Source organism: Natator depressus, chromosome 17 (genome assembly GCF_965152275.1).
Source record: "Natator depressus isolate rNatDep1 chromosome 17, rNatDep2.hap1, whole genome shotgun sequence".
NCBI classification, from domain to species: Eukaryota; Metazoa; Chordata; order Testudines; family Cheloniidae; genus Natator; species Natator depressus.
Window position 1 is genome coordinate 5,137,081 of NC_134250.1, and position 19,433 is coordinate 5,156,513.

Here is a 19,433-nt window from a genome sequence, read left to right on the forward strand (position 1 = left end):
GAGCAGACTGCCATTTCCAGCTGAAACCACTAAGTAGTAAGAAGAGCCACAAGTACTCCTGTTCTTTTTGCGGATACAGACTAACACGGCTGATACTCTGAAACCCTTCTAGCTGTAGCTACTAGTTAGAGGCTGGCAAACACTTAGGATCATTGACAATAGGAGCCATTGTTTTCCTGCTTCCATTCAACAATAGCTCTGTGTTTTTAAGCAATAGTATCATTTGATAAAAAGTTTGGGTATTTAATGGTAGTATATGATACTGGACTGTCACTCATGAACTTGGCCACTGTCCTGTAGTATAGCTAGAAATGCTGTTTTTTCCAGAGACCCAGTCAACTGAAACCAGGCTGAATATCAGAATATTCTTGATATTGTATTTTCTTCTCTTCTCGCACTCAATTATTGAGACTGAATGGTAGCTAACAGCAGGCAGGTTTTAACCTGACAGATTCCTGATTCTTGATCATCATCACAGCTAGGTCAGAAGTTATGTTAAGCAGCCTTATGGTAATATGCTACAATGTTTGTTTTGTAGTGTTGCGTGTATGTTATGCTTAAATCATAAAATGCCAAATTGAAATCAATGAAAAGTCTCCCATTGACTTGAATGAACATTGGATCCGGCCGAAATGCTGAAATCAAACCACACTGGTAAAATGTTTAAGATTCATTGTCAAACAGCTAAGAAAAATATTTAATGGTTTTAACCGAAAGGCTTTCAGACTTTGGCTTGTATTTCTTAACTGTCTGGTGTAACTTAATCTCCTGGGTCTCTATTATGTTGATAGATGATAAATTCAGTTTTCATTGGAGACTGGAGCCCAGTTTGAGTTTAATATTTTTAATTTATTTATATCCAGCAGTTTTTAAAAAAGAATACTTCTCTGCCTTACCTGCACTGTATTGAGAGTTCATAGAAGTTTTGATACTAGGGTTGTGATAATCTAAATAATAGAATGGAAAATATGTGGCAAAGTCCTCTGCACTGCTCTGAAAATCTAAACCTGGATTTTTGTTAGTGATCATTTTCAATTATTTAATGAGCTGGAGAATGCTTAGATAGGAGGTTTGAATGCTTACTTTTAAAAAAGACATATGGGGTCAATAAAGTAATATTTTAGTGTGTATGTGTAATATGCCAAGCAATGTACTATCCTTGTCAGTCTTAGGGTATGTCTACACTACGGAATTAGGTCAAATTTATAGAAGTCGGTTTTTTAGAAATCGGTTTTATATATTCGAGTGTGTGTGTCCCCACAGAAAATGCTCTAAGTGCATTAACTCGGCGGAGTGCTTCTACAGTACCGAGGCAAGCGTCGAATTCCGGAGCGTTGCACTGTGGATAGCTATCCCACAGTTCCCGCAATCTCTGCTGCCCATTGGAATTCTGGGTTGAGATCCCAATGCCTGATGGGGCTAAAACATTGTCGCGGGTGGTTCTGAGTACATATCGTCAGGCCCCCGTTCCCTCCCTCCCTCCGTGAAAGCAAGGGCAGACAATCGTTTCGCGCCTTTTTTCCTGAGTTACCTGTGCAGACGCCATACCACGGCAAGCCTGGAGCCCGCTCAGCTAACCGTCACCGTATGTCTCCTGGGTGCTGGCAGACGCGGTACTGCATTGCTACACAGTAGCAGCAACCCATTGCCTTGTGGCAGCAGACGGTGCAATACGACTGGTAGCCGTCATCGTCATGTACGAGGTGCTCCTGGCCATGTCGGCCGGGAGCGCCTGGGCAGACATGGGCGCAGGGACTAAATTTGGAGTGACTCGACCAGGTCATTTTCTTTAGTCCTGCAGTCAGTCCTATTGAACCGTCTTATGGTGAGCAGGCAGGCGATACGGATTGCTAGCAGTCGTACTGTACCATCTTCTGCCGGGCAGGCAAGAGATGAGGATGGCTAGCAGTCCTTCTGCACCGTCTGCTGCCAGCCAAAGATGTAGAAGATAGATGGAGTGTATCAAAACAAGAAATAGACCAGATTTGTTTTGTACTCATTTGCTTCCCCCCCCTCCTCTGTCTAGGGGACTCATTCCTCTAGGTCACACTGCAGTCACTCACAGAGAAGGTGCAGCGAGGTAAATCTAGCCATGTATCAATCAGAGGCCAGACTAACCTCCTTGTTCCAATAAGAACAATAACTTAGGTGCACCATTTCTTATTGGAACCCTCCGTGAAGTCCTGCCTGAAATACTCCTTGATGTAAAGCCACCCCCTTTGTTGATTTTAGCTCCCTGAAGCCAACCCTGTAAGCCGTGTCGTCAGTCGCCCCTCCCTCTGTCAGAGCAACGGCAGACAATCGTTCCGCGCCTTTTTTCTGTGCGGATGCCATACCAAGGCAAGCATGGAGGCCGCTCAGCTCACTTTGGCAATTAGGAGCACATTAAACACCACACGCATTATCCAGCAGTATATGCAGCACCGGAACCGGCAGAGCGATACTGGGCGAGGAGGCGACGTCAGTGCGGTCACGTGAGTGATCAGGACATGGACACAGATTTCTCTGAAAGCATGGGCCCTGCCAATGCATGCATCATGGTGCTAATGGGGCAGGTTCATGCTGTGGAACGCCAATTCTGGGCTCGGGAAACAAGCACAGACTGGTGGGACCGCATAGTGTTGCAGGTCTGGGACAATTCCCAGTGGCTGCGAAACTTTCGCATGCGTAAGGGCACTTTCATGGAACTTTGTGACTTGCTTTCCCCTGCCCTGAAGCGCATGAATACCAAGATGAGAGCAGCCCTCACAGTTGAGAAGCGAGTGGCGATAGCCCTGTGGAAGCTTGCAACGCCAGACAGCTACTGGTCAGTTGGGAATCAATTTGGAGTGGGCAAATCTACTGTGGGGGCTGCTGTGATGCAAGTAGCCCACGCAATCAAAGATCTGCTGATATCAAGGGTAGTGACCCTGGGAAATGTGCAGGTCATAGTGGATGGCTTTGCTGCAATGGGATTCCCTATCTGTGGTGGGGCCATAGACCGAACCCATATCCCTATCTTGGCACCGGAGCACCAAGCCGGCGAGTACATAAACCACAAAGGGTACTTTTCAATAGTGCTGCAAGCGCTGGTGGATCACAAGGGATGTTTCACCAACATCAGCGTGGGATGGCCGGGAAAGGTACATGATGCTCGCATCTTCAGGAACTCTGGTCTGTTTCAAAAGCTGCAGGAAGGGACTTTATTCCCAGACCAGAAAATAACTGTTGGGGACGTTGAAATGCCTATATATATCCTTGGGGACCCAGCCTACCCCTTAATGCCATGGCTCATGAAGCCGTACACAGGCAGCCTGGATAGTAGTCAGGAGCTGTTCAACTACAGGCTGAGCAAGTGCAGAATGGTGGTAGAATGTGCATTTGGACGTTTAAAGGCGCACTGGCGCAGTTTACTGACTCGCTTAGACCTCAGCGAAACCAATATTCCCACTGTTATTACTGCTTGCTGTGTGCTCCACAATATCTGTGAGAGTAAGGGGGAGACGTTTATGGCGGGGTGGGAGGTTGAGGCAAATCGCCTGGCTGCTGATTACGCGCAGCCAGACACCAGGGCGGTTAGAAGAGCACAGGAGGGCACAGTACTCATCAGAGAAGCTTTGAAAACCAGTTTCATGACTGACCAGACTACGGTGTGAAAGTTCTCTTTGTTTCTCCTTGATGAAACCCCCCGCCCCTTAGTTCACTCTACTTGCCTGTAAGCTAACCACCCTCCCCTCCTCCCTTCAATCATTGCTTGCAGAGGCAATAAAGTCATTGTTGCTTCACATTCATGCATTCTTTATTCATTCATCACACAGATAGGGGGATGACTACCAAGGTAGCCCAGGAGGGGTGGTGGAGGAGGGAAGGAAAATGCCACACAGCACTTTAAAAGTTTACAACTTTAAAATTTATTGAATGCCAGCCTTCTTTTTTTTTGGGTAATCCTCTGTGGCGGAGTGGCTGGTTGGCCGGTGGCCCCCCCACCGCATTCTTGGGCGTCTGGGTGAGGAGGCTATGGAACTTGGGGAGGAGGGCGGTTGATTACACAGGGGCTGTAGTGGCAGTCTGTGCTCCAGCTGCCTTTGCTGCAGCTCAGCCATACACTGGAGCATACTGGTTTGGTCCTCCAGCAGCCTCAGCATTGAATCCTGCCTCCTCTCATCACGCTGCCGCCACATTTGAGCTTCAGCCCTGTCTTCAGCCCGCCACTTACTCTTTTCAGCCTGCCACTTACTCTCTTCAGCCCGCCACCTCTCCTCCCGGTCATTTTGTGCTTTCCTGCACTCTGACTTTATTTGCCTCCACGCATTCGTCTATGCTCTGTCAGTGTGGGAGGACAGCATGAGCTCAGAGAACATTTCATCACGAGTGCATTTCTTTTTCTTTCTAATCTTCGCTAGCCTCTGGGAAGGAGAAGATCCTGTGATCATTGAAACACATGCAGCTGGTGGAGAGAAAAAAAGGGACAGCGGTATTTAAAAAGACACATTTTATAAAACAGTGGCTACAGTCTTTCAGGGTAAATCTTGCTGTTAACATTACACACATAGCACATGTGCTTTCGTTCCAAGGTTGCATTTTGCCTCCCCCCACCGCGTGGCTACCCCCTCAACCCTCCCCCCTCCCCGTGGCTAACAGCGGGGAACATTTCTGTTCAGCCACAGGCAAACAGCCTAGCAGGAACGGGCTCCTCTGAGTGTCCCCTGAAGAAAAGCACCCTATTTCAACCAGGTGACCATGAATGATATCTCACTCTCCTGAGGATAACACAGAGAGATAAAGAACGGATGTTGTTTGAACGCCAGCAAACATACACTGCAATGCTTTGTTGTACAATGATTCCCAAGTACGTGTTACTGGCCTGGAGTGGTAAAGTGTCCTACCATGAAGGATGCAATAAGGCTGCCCTCCCCAGAAACCTTTTGCAAAGGTTTTGGGAGTACATCCAGGAGAGCCGCGAATGCCAGGGCAAAGTAATCCTTTCACATGCTTGCTTTTAAACCATGTATAGTATTTTAAAAGGTACACTCACTGGAGGTCCCTTCTCCGCCTGCCGGGTCCAGGAAGCAGCCTTGGGTGGGTTCGGGGGATACTGGCTCCAGGTCCAGGGTGAGAAACAGTTCCTGGCTGTTGGGAAAACCGGTTTCTCCCCTTGCTTGCTGTGAGCTATCTACAACCTCCTCATCATCATCATCACCTTCTTCATCCCCAAAACCTGCTTCCGTGTTGCCTCATCTCCATTGAAGGAGTCAAACAATACGGCTAGGGTAGTGGTGGCTGAACCCCCTAAAATGGCATGCAGCTAATCATAGAAGCGGCATGTTTGGGGCTCTGACCCGGAGCGGCTGTTCGCCTCTCTGGTTTTCTGGTAGGCTTGCCTCAGCTCCTTAAGCTTCACGCGGCACTGCTTCGGGTCCCTGTTATGGCCTCTGTCCTTCATGCCCTGGGAGATTTTGACAAAGATTTTGGCATTTCGAAAACTGGATCGTGGTTCTGATAGCACGGATTCCTCTCCCCATACAGCGATCAGATCCCGTACCTCCCGTTCAGTCCATGCTGGAGCTCTTTTGTGATTCTGGGACTCCATCATGGTCACCTCTGCTGATGAGCTCTGTATGGTCACCTGCAGCTTACCACGCTGGCCAAACAGGAAATGAGATTCAAAAGTTCGCGGTTCTTTTTCTGTCTACCTGGCCAGTGCATCTGAGTTGAGAGTGCTGTCCAGAGCGGTCACAATGGAGCACTCTGGGATAGCTCCCGGAGGCCAATACCGTCGAATTGTGTCCACAGTACCCCAAATTCGACCCGGCAAGGCCGATTTAAGCGCTAATCCACTTGTCAGGGGTGGAGTAAGGAAATCGATTTTAAGAGCCCTTTAAGTCGAAATAAAGGGCTTCATCGTGTGGATGGGTGCAGGTTTACATCGATTTAACGCTGCTAAATTCGACCTAAAGTCCTAGTGTAGACCAGGGCTTACTCACAAAGCAGGAAACAAACAGATTAGAGTCCTTACTGTATCCACATCCCTAGTAATTTTAGATCCTTGAAGAGGCATTACATAATGTGTGTACTTGTCACTACTTAACATTTGACTTCTTGTTGATGGTGGTAAAATGAGGTCATATCTTCCCAGGAAGTGATATTCACAGCTTTAAAAGTTAGTGATTGACCTTTTTTACAAACTGGTTTCAGAGGCTTAATTTATAAATCTTAATAATATATTGCAAATTATTCCTGACCAATCTGCTCTAATTGATTTTACATGTAGAATTTAGACTCTCGAATCTAATTCTGGATTTTTTTTCAATTTAAGTGAAATAAAACTGTAAACATAAACGGATGTATCAAGTTAAACTAACTTAAATTTTGTGGTTTTTTGTTTTAAATTACTCATCAGGCTTCTCCATTCTTCCACCTTTCCCTTCACAAAGAAAATGTCCATCAACCATTTCCTACAGGCACCCACTATAGGCATACAGGGGGAATTTAATCTCTTGGGTTTGTTTAGTCCTTTGCCTCTCAACTGAGACTATCAAATGTCCGTTATGGAATTGGTTTCTGTGGTGTGGGCTCCTGTGCACTAGTGACTTGATTGTGGAGTTTGGTGATCTCATAGGTCACCTGGGACTTCTCAGATGGTAACAGCTTTTGTTCAGTACTAACCTGAGCTGCATTTGGGCCAGTATCCAAAAGGTGCAAGGCTGTATGTCCCTTTGCTAATTCCCTGAGCCATCCAGTCCCTGCTAACTTAAATCAGACAAGCTTTTTAAAAAGAAAAGAATCACAGTACTGAAGTGTTCAATATTTTTTTAGCTGTCTCTTGTATGTCATTTAAAGACATTTTTTAACACTTTAAAAAAATCTTTAATTTAAAAGAAAATTGTATGCCGTTCAAATAATTTTCATTAAAGAGAGTTTAAATTTATAATTTTCCTAACAGTAAATATGCTGAGGCTAGAAGGTATCAAATGCCAAAATTATTAAACTGTGACCATGGAGAATGAAGTACCCTATCACCCTTATAATTGGTACCTCTGGGTTGAGAGAGATTAGCAAGCCTGTGTGTTGAGGCTTAGACAGTACAGGGGGGAAAAATACGTGATCTGCACAGAGGCCAGGGAGTCAGGCGCTTCCAAGTTCAAATCCCAGCTTTGTCACTGATTTTGACACTGTTCTTATGCCAGTTGTTAACTTTGCTGTTCCCCAGCTTCAAATTGTATATATGTAAATAATTTAAAGTCTCTTGGTTTCACCAGGACCAAGTTCACTGAATAAAAATTTGTGTGTTTATAAATTAGTTGTGTATGCCACACAACTATGTGGTATGTGGTTCAAGACTGTTTTCTGGCTTGCTGCAGTGCAGTTAATGTGGGGACAGATATGTTGGAGCTAGATTGCCATCTGACGAAAGACGAACAAGTAGTGGTATCACATGATGAGAATCTGAAGAGAGCAACTGGAGTTGACGTCAGTATATCTGACCTCAAGTACGCGGTAAGTTTAAGAAATTTTAAAAAAACTAATGGTTAAAAAATAGGCAACAGATATATATTGCTTTAAGACATCAGGCTAGGGAAGGAAGCAAAGGACACTGCACTTGTGATTTCCAAAGTGTGTGTCTTAGATTTGTAGTGTGTCCTTCAATATCTAAATACTGAGCCATTGTTTTAAAAACACATCTCTTGCAAAACGCATTTTTCAATAACATTTTAATTGAATTACCAAAGTCTTAGATAAAAATTTCAAAATCATGCTTTGGTTTAGTCAGTCTCTGCTAGGGTAGCTCTAAGAATATTCGTTCTGCTTTGTGTCATTGTGCAAACAACTCGCAAAACCATTTTTAATACAGCGGCAAAGAGACCTTATAAATATGTACAAAATGTTAGTTATCTTTTCAAGATAATCAATGTTTATATGATTTATGCCTTGAAATTTGTTATGCACCATGTGTTTCAAGAAAAACAGTGACTGTATTTGTGTATTTATGCTAATGTTCATTTTTGTTTTTTTTAAAGGAACTCCCACCATATCTCTGCAAATTGGATGTCACCTTTCAGAAAGGTAATCTTTTTGTTTCTTTGTAGGTAAACCTATCATTTTAAATTGCAACAGCATTTATAATATTTTTCCATGAATTAACAATAGCATAGTTCTTATTCTGGAAAATGGAATGGAAGATTGTTTGTTTTAATCATCTGCCTTGATTAAAAAAAATTGTTTTTTAAAGCTCTTTTGGTTACTAAGGTCAGATTGATATGTTACACATCAGTGGGTAGTGGTTTAATTTAAGATGTTTACTCGGGAGGAGAGATTTTCCTGTTCAGTTACTTGCATGCAGTAAGTACATCCACTTTCCAATTCCCCTGTGATTTCTTTTAAGATTGTTGATTCATGATCCCTGATATGGTGGGGGGGATAGTTTTTCTCTTTCCAACTCATGGCATTTGGCTAGTGTGCTATCTGCTTGTGACTTCAAGAGACTTTTTGGATGTACTACGCTGTTCTGGTAGAGACTTCTGCAATATTCTGGCTGACACAAATGCATTTTTAGCAGAAGGAATGGAGAGAGTGAGTTGTTCTGTTAATGGGTTTAAAAGAAGCACCAATATAGCTGTGAGAGGAGGAAAGCATATAAAATGGTGAACGTATTCCTCATGAAAACAAGCTGCTCGTTCTCAGGCTGCTACTTAAATAGATCATGTTCACCATGTTGACAGATTCAAATTAAAAGTAATTACCCCACCTCAAAGCCTCTGAAGACTTTATCAAATGGGCTAAATTGAAGGACTTAGTAGTATCTGTATTTAGTATTAATGGTCCTCAACGTTGTTTTGAATAACCTTGGGCATATTTGAAACTTCCATCAAGAATCTTAAAGCATTTAAAAAACACTAAGTGAAACTTCACAATTATCCTATTTTACAAATGAGGAAATAAGGGTACAAAGGTCAACTGACTTGCCCAAGGTAACACAGCATCTGTGGGACTGAAACCTGGATTTCCTGGCTCCTGTTCCCTTCTCCAACCACTAGATAATGCTTCCCCAGTAAATAAAAGTTTAAGAAGAGAATACACTTTCTTAACTAGATGATACCTGTCTATTCTTCTTTCTATCAGTCCCAACTTCTGTTTAACATTATCTATTAACCATTAAATTTAGCAGGTTGGAGCAGGAAGTTGAGGGTATGTTGGCCATGACCATTAACTTAAGATTTGAACAGGGTGGGCATTGAAATTTTGATGATGATGACCATTATTTTTTGTTCTAAGTTATTTTGAATTTCATGTGTTGGAGGTCTGCTAATTGACAACCAATTCATAATAGCTTTTGGGATAGGATGTGTCATCCAAACCACACTCTGGCATCATGGCAGAGTTGGTGTGAACTGTATGTAAACCATTCTTGATAGAGGAGGAGACTGGAGGTAGAAGTTTTATTCTAATTTTTAATATCTTGGATCAAAGAAAGCATTGCAGTGGAAGGGATTCCACATTGCCCCTCCTACAAGAACAGTGTGCCAGGGTGCCTGCTGGGGAAGTCTCCCCCATTCCCGTGCACATAGGTAGTTTGAGGAACAACTTCCAGAGGTAAGACATAGGTATAGTAGACACTGATTCTAGCAATGAGAACTGATGTCATAGTCACTATCATGATACTACACAGTTGGACAGCAAAATACAAAAATGCATTCTAGTTCCACTTAATAAAAATATTTCTCATTCAGTGACCTTAAATGTGAAATTTAAAATGGCCTCTTACCATTACTGGGCAGAATAGCACTACAAATTATCATCCTGTGATACAAAACTGCTACACCATTTTCATGGGATGGATTTTTATACTTGCCATGTGCCACCTGACATATCTAGATTAAAAATTAGAACTAAATTTGTATATGCTTGCCAGATTCCTATACAAGTATGCTGGTCCAAGAGGGTTTACTTTAGTTCCCCCAAGTATGAGCATCCAAGGGTAGCATATTGTACTGTAAGCTGGACCATAGGATTCACCTTGATAATGATTTTGATTCACCTAGATAGTTTGCAGGGTTTTTTTCCCCTCAGTACAAGGAGTATGCTAGCTTTTCAGAACTATTTTTCTTTTAGGTCCTTGATCAAAATGTTGAGTGCTCTATAGATTTGCTTTTAACTGCAGAATATTGAGAGGCAAATCACAGCACTGACACAACTCCATTTGCTTTCCCAGAATGCCACTGTGAGGGTGAAGACAATCGCATTCCACTGCTGAAGGAGGTGTTTGAGGCATTTCCAAATACTCCAGTCAACATTGACATCAAAGTGAACAACAATGTGCTGATTAAAAAGGTGCACGACACAGTACCTACTGCCCAAAACTAGCACCTTGAGTTGTAATTGAATCAAATTGCGCAAAGGTCACATCTTATCTGTACTTGGATAAGAGACTACAGGGAGTAGAACTGATGATTCAGTAGAAGGTGGTGTTCTTCAAGTACTTGTTCATGTCAGTTCCAATTAGGTGTGTGCGTAGTTGTCGGAAAGTTATCCCGGAGCAGCTCCTGTCGGGTTGGCTGTGGAGCCCCCTGGAGTGGCGCGTTCATGGCGCTCAATATATGACCCTGCTGACCCGGCCCCTCCTCAGTTCCTTCTTACTTCCAGTGATGGTCGTTGGAACTGCGATCTCTTGCCTTGCAAGTGCTTCCCTTACCGTTCTTTCATATAGTTAGTTTAGCTTAGTTTATTTGTGGTTAGTTTTAGTTGTCAGTATATATAGTGAGGTTTGGGAGCGGGGTTCCCCAATCCCAAATCCCACCCTCCCTTGGGCTCGGGGACATGCCGTGAGCCTAAGGCTTTTAAACCCTGCGGAGCCTGCAGCCAAGCCTATGCCAATGAGCGACCCCCACAACTCATGTCTGTGGGAGGCGCACCAGATAGAAAGATACAAGATCTGCAGGGCTCTCTACACCAGAACTAAAGGAGCAAGATTTCTGATTGAAGCAGTTGCTTGTGGAATCTGCCCTTCATTCACAGTCTGCTGCGGACCACCAGGACCCCGTCCCTCTTCAGGGACCCTTCTCACGAGCAACTTTTTATCCAGGAGGTGCAGGCGCTCCTCGCAGCAGGGTCAGTGGAGGATGTTCTTCAGGAGTTATGGGGCAAGGGATTCTATTCCATTATTTCCTAATCCCCAAAGCCAAGGTGGGGTCTCAGACCCATCCTAGACTTGCAAGGGCTCAACAAATTCATGATAAAGTTGAAGTTCTGCATAGTCTCCCTAAGTACAATTATCCCTTCTCTGGATCCAGGCAACTGGTAAGCCGCTCTCGACATGAAAGATGCATACTTTCACATAGCTATTCTACCTGCACACAGGTAATTTCTACGGTTTGTGGTCGACCAAAAACATTATCAGTTCATGGTCCTCCCCTTCGGCTGGTCAACAGCTCCCCAAGTGTTCACCAAGTGCATGTCTGTCGTAGGAGCCTTCCGCCGGAGGATTAATTCCTACCTCGACAACTGGCTACTACGGGGGGTACTCCAGGGAGCAGGTAGTCTCAAGTCCGATTAGTCAGATCCATTTTCAAGAGACTGGGACTCCTCCTTAATTTGAACAAGTCAACCTTATCACCGACCCAAAGAATAGAATTCATCGGGGAGGTGCTGGACTCGGTACAGGCAAGGGTGTTCCTTCCAGAGACCCGATCCCAAGCCATAACGGACATTATTCAAAACCTCAGGCGATACCTGACCACTACAGCAAGGGGATGCCTGAGTCTCCTTGGCCATGTGGCAGCCTGCACTTATGTGGTCCACTGTGCCAGACTGAAGCTCGGGCCACTCCAGGCCTGGTTCGATTGGGCCTACTGCCTGGGGCACGACAGCCTGGACTCAGTGGTCACGGTACCAGAGCAAGTACTTGAGTCCCTCCAATGGTGGCTCGACCCTCGGACAGTGTGCGAAGGAGTCCCATTCAACAGCCCCAGCCCTCCTTGTCCCTGGTAACGGATGCGTCAGCTCTGGGTTGTGGTGCGCATTTGGGAGATCTCCAAATATAGGGCCTATGGTCACAGGACGAGCTCCCCCTTCATATCAATATCAAGGAGCCCAGGGTAGTACAGTTAGCATGCCAAACCTTTCAGGCCTGACTACGAGGTCAGTGCGTGGCAGTGATGATGGACAATGCCGCTGCCATGTTTTATATCAGCAAGCAGGGTGGAGCCTGTTCCTCCCCCCTAAGCCGAGAAGCCAACCAGCTGTGGGAGTTCTGCATAGCCCATTCCTTTCACCTGGAGGTGTCCTATCTCTCAGGAGCTCAGAATGAACTAGCAGTCCACCTCAGCAGGTCATTCTGCAATCACAAGTGGTCCATCCGTCATACACTCCATCTTCCAAAGGTGGGGGTTTTCCCAGGTCGACCTGTTCGTCACCAGGAGCAACAGGAAGTGTCCAGTACTCTGCTCCTTCCAGAAGCACAGCCCGGGCTTGATCACAGATGCGTTTCTGCTACCCTGGGGAGGCCGCCTGCTGTATGCCTTTCCCCTGATCCCTCTCATGCACAAGGTACTTCTCAAGGTCCGCAGGGTCAGAGTGGAAGTAAATCTGGTGGCCCTAGCGTGGCCCCGACAACACTGGTACACGCTCCTGGAACTGTCAGTGGACACTCCAGTCGAGTTACCACTGCCCTCCGATCTGATCACTCAGGATCATGGTCTCCTTTACCCCCCCGACCTCTAGTCCCTCCATCTCATGGCCTGGAAGCTTCATGGTTAAACCCCATGGAGCTTCTGTGCTCAGAACCAGGAAGGGAGGTCCTACTTGGCAGTAGGAAACCATCCACTAGGATCACATATCTAGCTAAGTGGAAAAGGTTCACTTGCTGGTGTGCCCAGCAACATATACCTCCACTACAGGGGTCTATACCACTCATTCTAGAGTACCTTCTGTACCTGAAACAACACAGATTGGCAGCGTCATCCATCAAGTTACATCTTGCTGCTATCTCAGCCTTCCAGCCGGGAGCATCTGGCAGATCTGTATTTTCTAACCCCACGGTAGGCCATTTCTTCATGGGTCTGGAACGCCTACATCCTCAGACTAGACAGCCTGTCCCACCATGGGACCTCAGTCTGGTCCTCTTCAAATTAATGGAGCCCACTTTTGAACCATTAGCGGCTTGCTCCCTTCTCTGTCGTGGAAGGTAGCCTTCCCAGTCACCATCACGTCAGCTAGGACAGCATCAGAGCTAACGGCCCTTACCTCCAATCCACCCTTCGCAGTCTTCCACAAAGATAAGGTGCGACTCGGGCCTCACGCAGCTTTTCTTCCCAAGGTAGTGTGTCACTTCCATACTAGCAAAGACATTTTTCTACGTGTCTTCTATCCTAATCCTCATGCCAGTAATCGAGAACAGAGGCTACGTTCATTGGCTGTTCAGCGGGCACTAGCATTCTACATCGAGCGCACTAAGCCATTCAGGCAGTCAAACCAGGTGTTTGTAGCAGTAGCAGACCGGATGAAAGGACTCCTGGTCTCATCTCAAAAATATCTTCATGGATCACGTCCTGCATCCGCACGTGCTATAAGCTGGCCAAGATCCCAGCCCTGGCACTTACGGCACATTCCACAAGGACACAGGCCTCGTCAATGGAGTTCCTGGCCCAAGTCCCGATGCAAGAAATTTGCAGGGCGGCAACGTGGTCCTTGGGGCATACGTTCACCTCTCATTATGCTATTATCCAGCACGCCAGAGATGATGCAGCATTCCACAGAGCAGTGCTCCAATCAGGGGTTCCTTAACTCCAGCCCCACCTCCGGGGTGGAGCTTGGGAGTCACCTAATTGGAATTGATGTGAACAAGCACTCGAAGAAGAAAAAATAGTTGCTCACCTTCTTGTAACTGTTGTTCAAGATGTGGTGTTCGTGTCCATTCCTATACCCACCCCCCTATCCCTCTGTCAGAGTAGCCGGCGAGAAGCAACTGAGCAGGGGCCGGCTCATATATTTAGCTCCATGAAGGTGCCCCTCCGGGGAACTCCGCAGCTGACCTGACGGGAGCTGCTAAGGGAAAACTTTCTGACAACTGTGCACGCGGCGCGCACACACCTAATTGGAATGGATGTGAACAACACATCTTGAAGAACAACAGTTAGGAGTAATCGGTTTTTCCCCTGAGTCAGGACTGAACCTGTGCCTCATCATGGCAATAGGAAGGGGTTGCTATGTTGCTAGAGGCATCTCTAAGATGAGATGCAAGATGGAGGTCCTGACTGTTGTGGACACTGGCATCTAGATATTGTGTACTATATGTTTTTTAGGTAAAGATAACAGCACTTCATAGAAGAGAGAAACCCCTAATATGGCTGGCTGGTAAAGCCCTCCTGGTTTTTAAACAGCATATGTACTCCACCAGGGTACCTTCACCAAGAGTTTTTATTGTTATTTCTTGCTTATGCTCCAGGTACAACACAATGTAGCAGCAGATAGAAGGGGCTTCCCTCCTGCTCCCTGGCTCAGCCTTTTCTACTGCTTGCTTCCTTCTCTGAGCTGTCCAGCTCATGAGCTAATTACTTCATTAGTTCATCAGACTCCCTACAGGGGCAAGTGATCTCCATTAAGTTTCCAAACACAATCAAACTACCTAACTCCCTCTTACTCTAACTACACCCAGTGCCCTTGCATGTCCTAAGTGACCAGGATGCTGGTTCCCAGGAGGGGCTCTATTTATAGTCACTAACAACAACACCATGTCTCAGTATTCTTTATCTCTTGTCCTGAAATGCTGTGCTGAACAGCTGCTGTATCCCATCCTAGAAGTGACTGTGTTAAAGTGGTGGGAGAGAATATGAAGAGTTGTTTTTTTCTGAAGGAACTCTTTGTTATAATAAATTGTAGTATATTGAGCTCCTGATGAATAATTCTTCAAGTGATGAAGAATAAACATATCTCAAATGGGTAGTATCAGTGAATAAATGTCAGGATTCTGCTTTTTGATCACTGATTACAGGTTTCAGAGTTGGTGAGCCAGTACAAACGAGAACGTTTGACAGTGTGGGGCAATGTCAATTATGAGATTGTGGAGAAGTGTCATAAAGAGGTAAGCACCAAGAAATAACTATGACCTAGTAAAGGATCAGTGTCTTTACACTCTCCTGTCTGTTACTGTGTGGTGATTGAGTGATTTAGCATTTACAGAAAAATACTGTGTATTTAGCCATTTACCCAGGTTTTTCACCTGTGGTCAGAACTGTGGTAGCAATATGGTATTAACTCTTCCACACATTAAAATATAAATTAAATTATATATTGACACTTCCTTTTTTGTCCTAACTTTTTAAAATAACAACTTATGTTAATTTTCATACACATGAATGTATTTAATTGATGCTTGAGAGTAAGACCCACACATTCTTCTTCCACATCTTTCTCTGACCTCTTTCCTGGCTTCGGCTGTCTTTCCCCATCAAGTTGAATATTCTCCTCCTCGCTTTCAAGTCTCTTTACTGCTACATCTCTTCCCACTCCCCATCCTATTCTTACAATCTTACTGAAGTTCTCTCCTGACTCCATGCTGTCCTATTACACTCTTTAATTTGTGCTGCTAGTCTCAACAATGGCCTTCCAGCTGAGGTGTACCAAGGGCACTCACTCTCCTTCAAAGGTTTTGTGAAGACTCACTTGCTCTGTGAAAAAACATTCAAGTAATAAAGCCTACCCACAACTGTCTCTGCGCTATTCGGTCTTTACTGTAATGTCCTGGGTATTATGCCTTTAGGCTGTAAGCTGTTTGTGGGAGGAACTCTTAGGCTTGATCTACACAGTCTTTACACCAATTTAACTACTTTGTTGGCAGTATAATTTTTCTACTGAAAGTAGCTCAAGTTGAACAACACCCCTAGTGTGGGTCCAATTAGGGTTTGTGTGTACAAACAGTGCCTGGCAAGCTGGGGTGTTAATCTACATTGCGCTAGCCTGCTGTGCACTGACTGTCCATGTGAACCCTAATGATGTGCCCTAAAAGTTCTCTAGTGTGCTTTAATCTACTCCTGTTTCAAAGTGGGGTAACTTATAGTGCACTACAGAACACGGCAACAGGGTCCACAGTGACACTTAGTGTGCAGCAGGCTACTGCGAGTTTGATTTACACCCCAGCTTGCCAAGCACTAAGTTTTCATATAGACAGTCACTTATACTGGTGTAAAGGTGCCTTATACCAATAGGGCTTATTCCTTTCCCTGTACAGTAATAAGCTATACCAGTTACAAGCACCTTTACTACTGGTATGATTGTGTCTGCAATAGGAGAGTTGTACCACTTTATAGTTAAAGCAGTATAACTTTTGAGTGTAGATAGCCCCTGGCTTGCTTGCTTGTTTTTTAGCAAGATTTACCCACTGCACAGTACTATTGCATACATCTGTGATACAGGATCAATAATACTGGAGGAAAACAAAATGGGGGGGCAAAATGGAGGTGGGGCGGGCAGAGAAATCAATCTACGGAGTAGATTGTGGGGAAGGAGTAAGGACTATTACCTTTCTCACTTCTGTCCTCTGAATCCTGCTGTCTCTTGTTCCTCAGTGTCTTTTATTTTCTGATTGTCTTTGTTTCCCAGTCACAGCTGAGCTGGATATTGCTAAAATGGCAGCTGGTTTCTCTTGTCCAAAGCCTTCTTCCCTAGGCTGGTGACTGCTTTGGAGTCCGTCAAAACCACACTCAGTAGGCAGCCAGTGGTGCCTGGATTCTGCCCTTTTGGTTTTCTGGAAGGGTGCTCAGCTCATCTGAAGCTCAACAGCGCCCCTTTGTGCATGAACAGCTTCTGTGGTAATGGAAATATGAGACACAGGAAGTGCTTAGTGCCAGAATGTAGTCGTAGTTTTCACCAGAATTTTACCAGATTACAGAAGCAGGGGATGGAGATCACAGGCAATGGCTGGCTCTCTTGAAACCCTCCCCTTGACCCAGCTTGATCTTCCGGCAGCTACTGCCTCTTCCAATTGCTTGCAACTTTAGCTGGGACTACACAAATCAAGGGCAGACCCAGCGAACTTGGACAGTTGGCAACTCTGCTGGATGTTTTATGTCTTTAAGCACAAATGCTAAACTTTATAACACATTCATTCACTGAAGATTGTTTTGATACAAAAGTTTCAGCAACCTGATAAATAACTTTCATTATTTTCCTACATGTTTTTTACAGAATGCTGATATTCCTATCCTTTTCTGTTTGAAACGTGTCCTGCTTCTTGTTGGCTTGTTTTACACTGGTCTGCTGCCATTCATTCCCATCAGGGAGGAATTCTTAGAAATTCCTATGCCCTCAATCATCCTGAAGTAAGTGATTTACACACTCATCAGGCTGTCATTCCAGTGAAATAACAGCAAGGCAATAAAATGTCCGTGCAGTCTTGGACACTGATCTAGTTACATTTCTCCAGCTATATAGGGTCAATATGGGGGCATTATTTGTATGGGAAACTTCCAAGGAAGTCTGAATGCTGAAATAAGTGGTGTTAGTGATCTGGTATGTGGCACTGTTCCCTTTAGTCTGTATTTAATCAGTGCATTTAAACATCTAAAGATTCCAGCCCATGTCTAGCAAGAGTAGAGGGGATTGACTACAGTGTCCAGGCCTGTTTGGGTAATTGTTTTCAGGTGTGCTTTTCCCCTGTTGTCCTAAATGTTTGTGTAGTGTTGCTCTGTGCTATTAAAACTGAGAGGTATCTGCCTTTCAGAGGTGAGAGAAATAATTACTGTATATAATTATTGGGTAAAGTGCTTTTGGTAAAAGGCACCATATAAATGTAAGATAATATCTTTATTTAGAGGGAGTATTTCTACCAGAACAGGTGAAGATTCATGTATTCTCTGATGTGGGTTTTTTTTGTGTATGTCTAAGCAAAAATCTTGCTAAATTTCTATTCTTTAGTTAAGAAACGTGTACGTGACATCCTTGAATTTTTTTTAGTGGTTAGCGGTGGGATGTGTTTATGTTCAACTATGTGCACCCAGCACATTTCCTGTTTACAGCAGTGTCCCTAATCTGTCATCCCACAGAGAAAAGCAGCTGTCTTTCAGACACCACTTATACTGAGGTTAGCTAAAGAGTAATATCTAGCATTTATATAGTAATACATTCTTCAGTGCTGCAAAAAGAAATTATTCTGACACCATCTACCTACCTTTTATCAGATGTGGAAACTGACACGGGGATGAAGTGAGCCAATGAAGGCCAGAAAGCATGATGATATCAGAGCTTGTGTTATATCTCAGGATCTCTTGATTTCTCATTCCTTTGCCCAAACCATTAGTTGAAATTACCTCTAGGTCTCCATCTCTCCTGCCTTCCACCTAAAGTAACACATTTCTCCTATGTGGCACAATCCAAATAATTGGTCTCAGAGCCAGAGGAAGATTCTTCTTCCCATACTCTTGTGCAGAGAAACTGCTTCTGAAGTCACAAGACTGATCCAGCACACTTCCTTTGCTTGAACATAGTTTGAAATGGCACTTTTCTGTGCTGAGGTAAATTTAAGGTCCTTTTTCTTTTCTTAGGCTGAAAGAACCAGAGAAGATGACGAGAAGCCAAAAATTTGTTATCTGGCTTGCTGATGTGTAAGACTTTAATATTTTCCTGGCACACTTCATTTTCTATATACATTGTGATTATTGCCTCAAGTGACTAGGACAGAGTTACTATTATGAAATTAACCATATTTTGTATATTGCCAAATTTGGGTATTTTGTATGTTTGAGGCGGTGCCAGTATGCATCTCCTGCAGCACATGGGGAATATCTTTTGTAGGTTTATACAGTGAAATATGCATGAAGGAGCACTGCCACTTGGCAGATTCTTATCTCACTTATACCCATAAGATAATCTTGAATTACTCTATTTACTTTAGTGGAGTTACTCTCAATTTACATGGGTGTGAGTGGGTTCAAAATCTGGCCTCTTACTTCATGTGGCCATTTCATGGTATCCACAAGATATCCTATACAGCTTTGCTGGACCTTGAAAGATACTGTTTAATGTGTGTCTTCTGCAGGGTCACTAAATCCAAAAGTTGCAGAAGTTGGACTTGATCTAATAAGTCTTTTTTGTCTCTCACTTCTTCTGTAACCCAAATAAAGATCTCTGATAGGCAATCAGGTCTAATGGGAGGTCACTTCAGAAAAGTTTCATGTTTATTAGCATCAAGGATGAAGTTCTTCTTGAGGCTAAAGAGGGTTATTCTATGGGTATAAATCAGATAAGAATCCTGCCTAATGGTGGTGCTCCTTAATTCATATTTCACTGACATTGATGTAGAGTGGTGCTGCTATAAAGGAAAAAAAGACCCTTTTTTAAAAAGAGGATGTCTACCTGGAGTTGAGCTTGTTTGTGGAGAGAAGAGTTAATGAATCACAAAAATACACTGCTAATGCAAATAGTTTGGAATGCTGTTTTCTGTGCTTCCTAGCTGTAGCTAGGCT

General features: G+C 44.2%; 1 protein-coding gene across 5 annotated transcripts in view; it reads left to right on the forward strand.

Moving 5' to 3' along the window:
- Nucleotides 1-19,433, forward strand: part of GDPD1 (glycerophosphodiester phosphodiesterase domain containing 1) — a 46,269-nt gene that overhangs the window by 15,251 nt on the left and 11,585 nt on the right. For all 5 annotated transcript variants that reach the window (XR_012642199.1, XM_074974368.1, XM_074974369.1 and 2 more), the window contains exons 3-8: nucleotides 7,341-7,476; nucleotides 7,998-8,043; nucleotides 10,190-10,308; nucleotides 14,966-15,055; nucleotides 17,158-17,291; nucleotides 18,513-18,572. Coding sequence is in view for 4 of the 5 variants with exons in the window: in XM_074974368.1 (XP_074830469.1) it covers nucleotides 7,341-7,476; nucleotides 7,998-8,043; nucleotides 10,190-10,308; nucleotides 14,966-15,055; nucleotides 17,158-17,291; nucleotides 18,513-18,572 (585 nt within the window). In the remaining variant the exon portion in view is untranslated. The remainder of the gene's footprint in view (nucleotides 1-7,340; nucleotides 7,477-7,997; nucleotides 8,044-10,189; nucleotides 10,309-14,965; nucleotides 15,056-17,157; nucleotides 17,292-18,512; nucleotides 18,573-19,433) is intronic.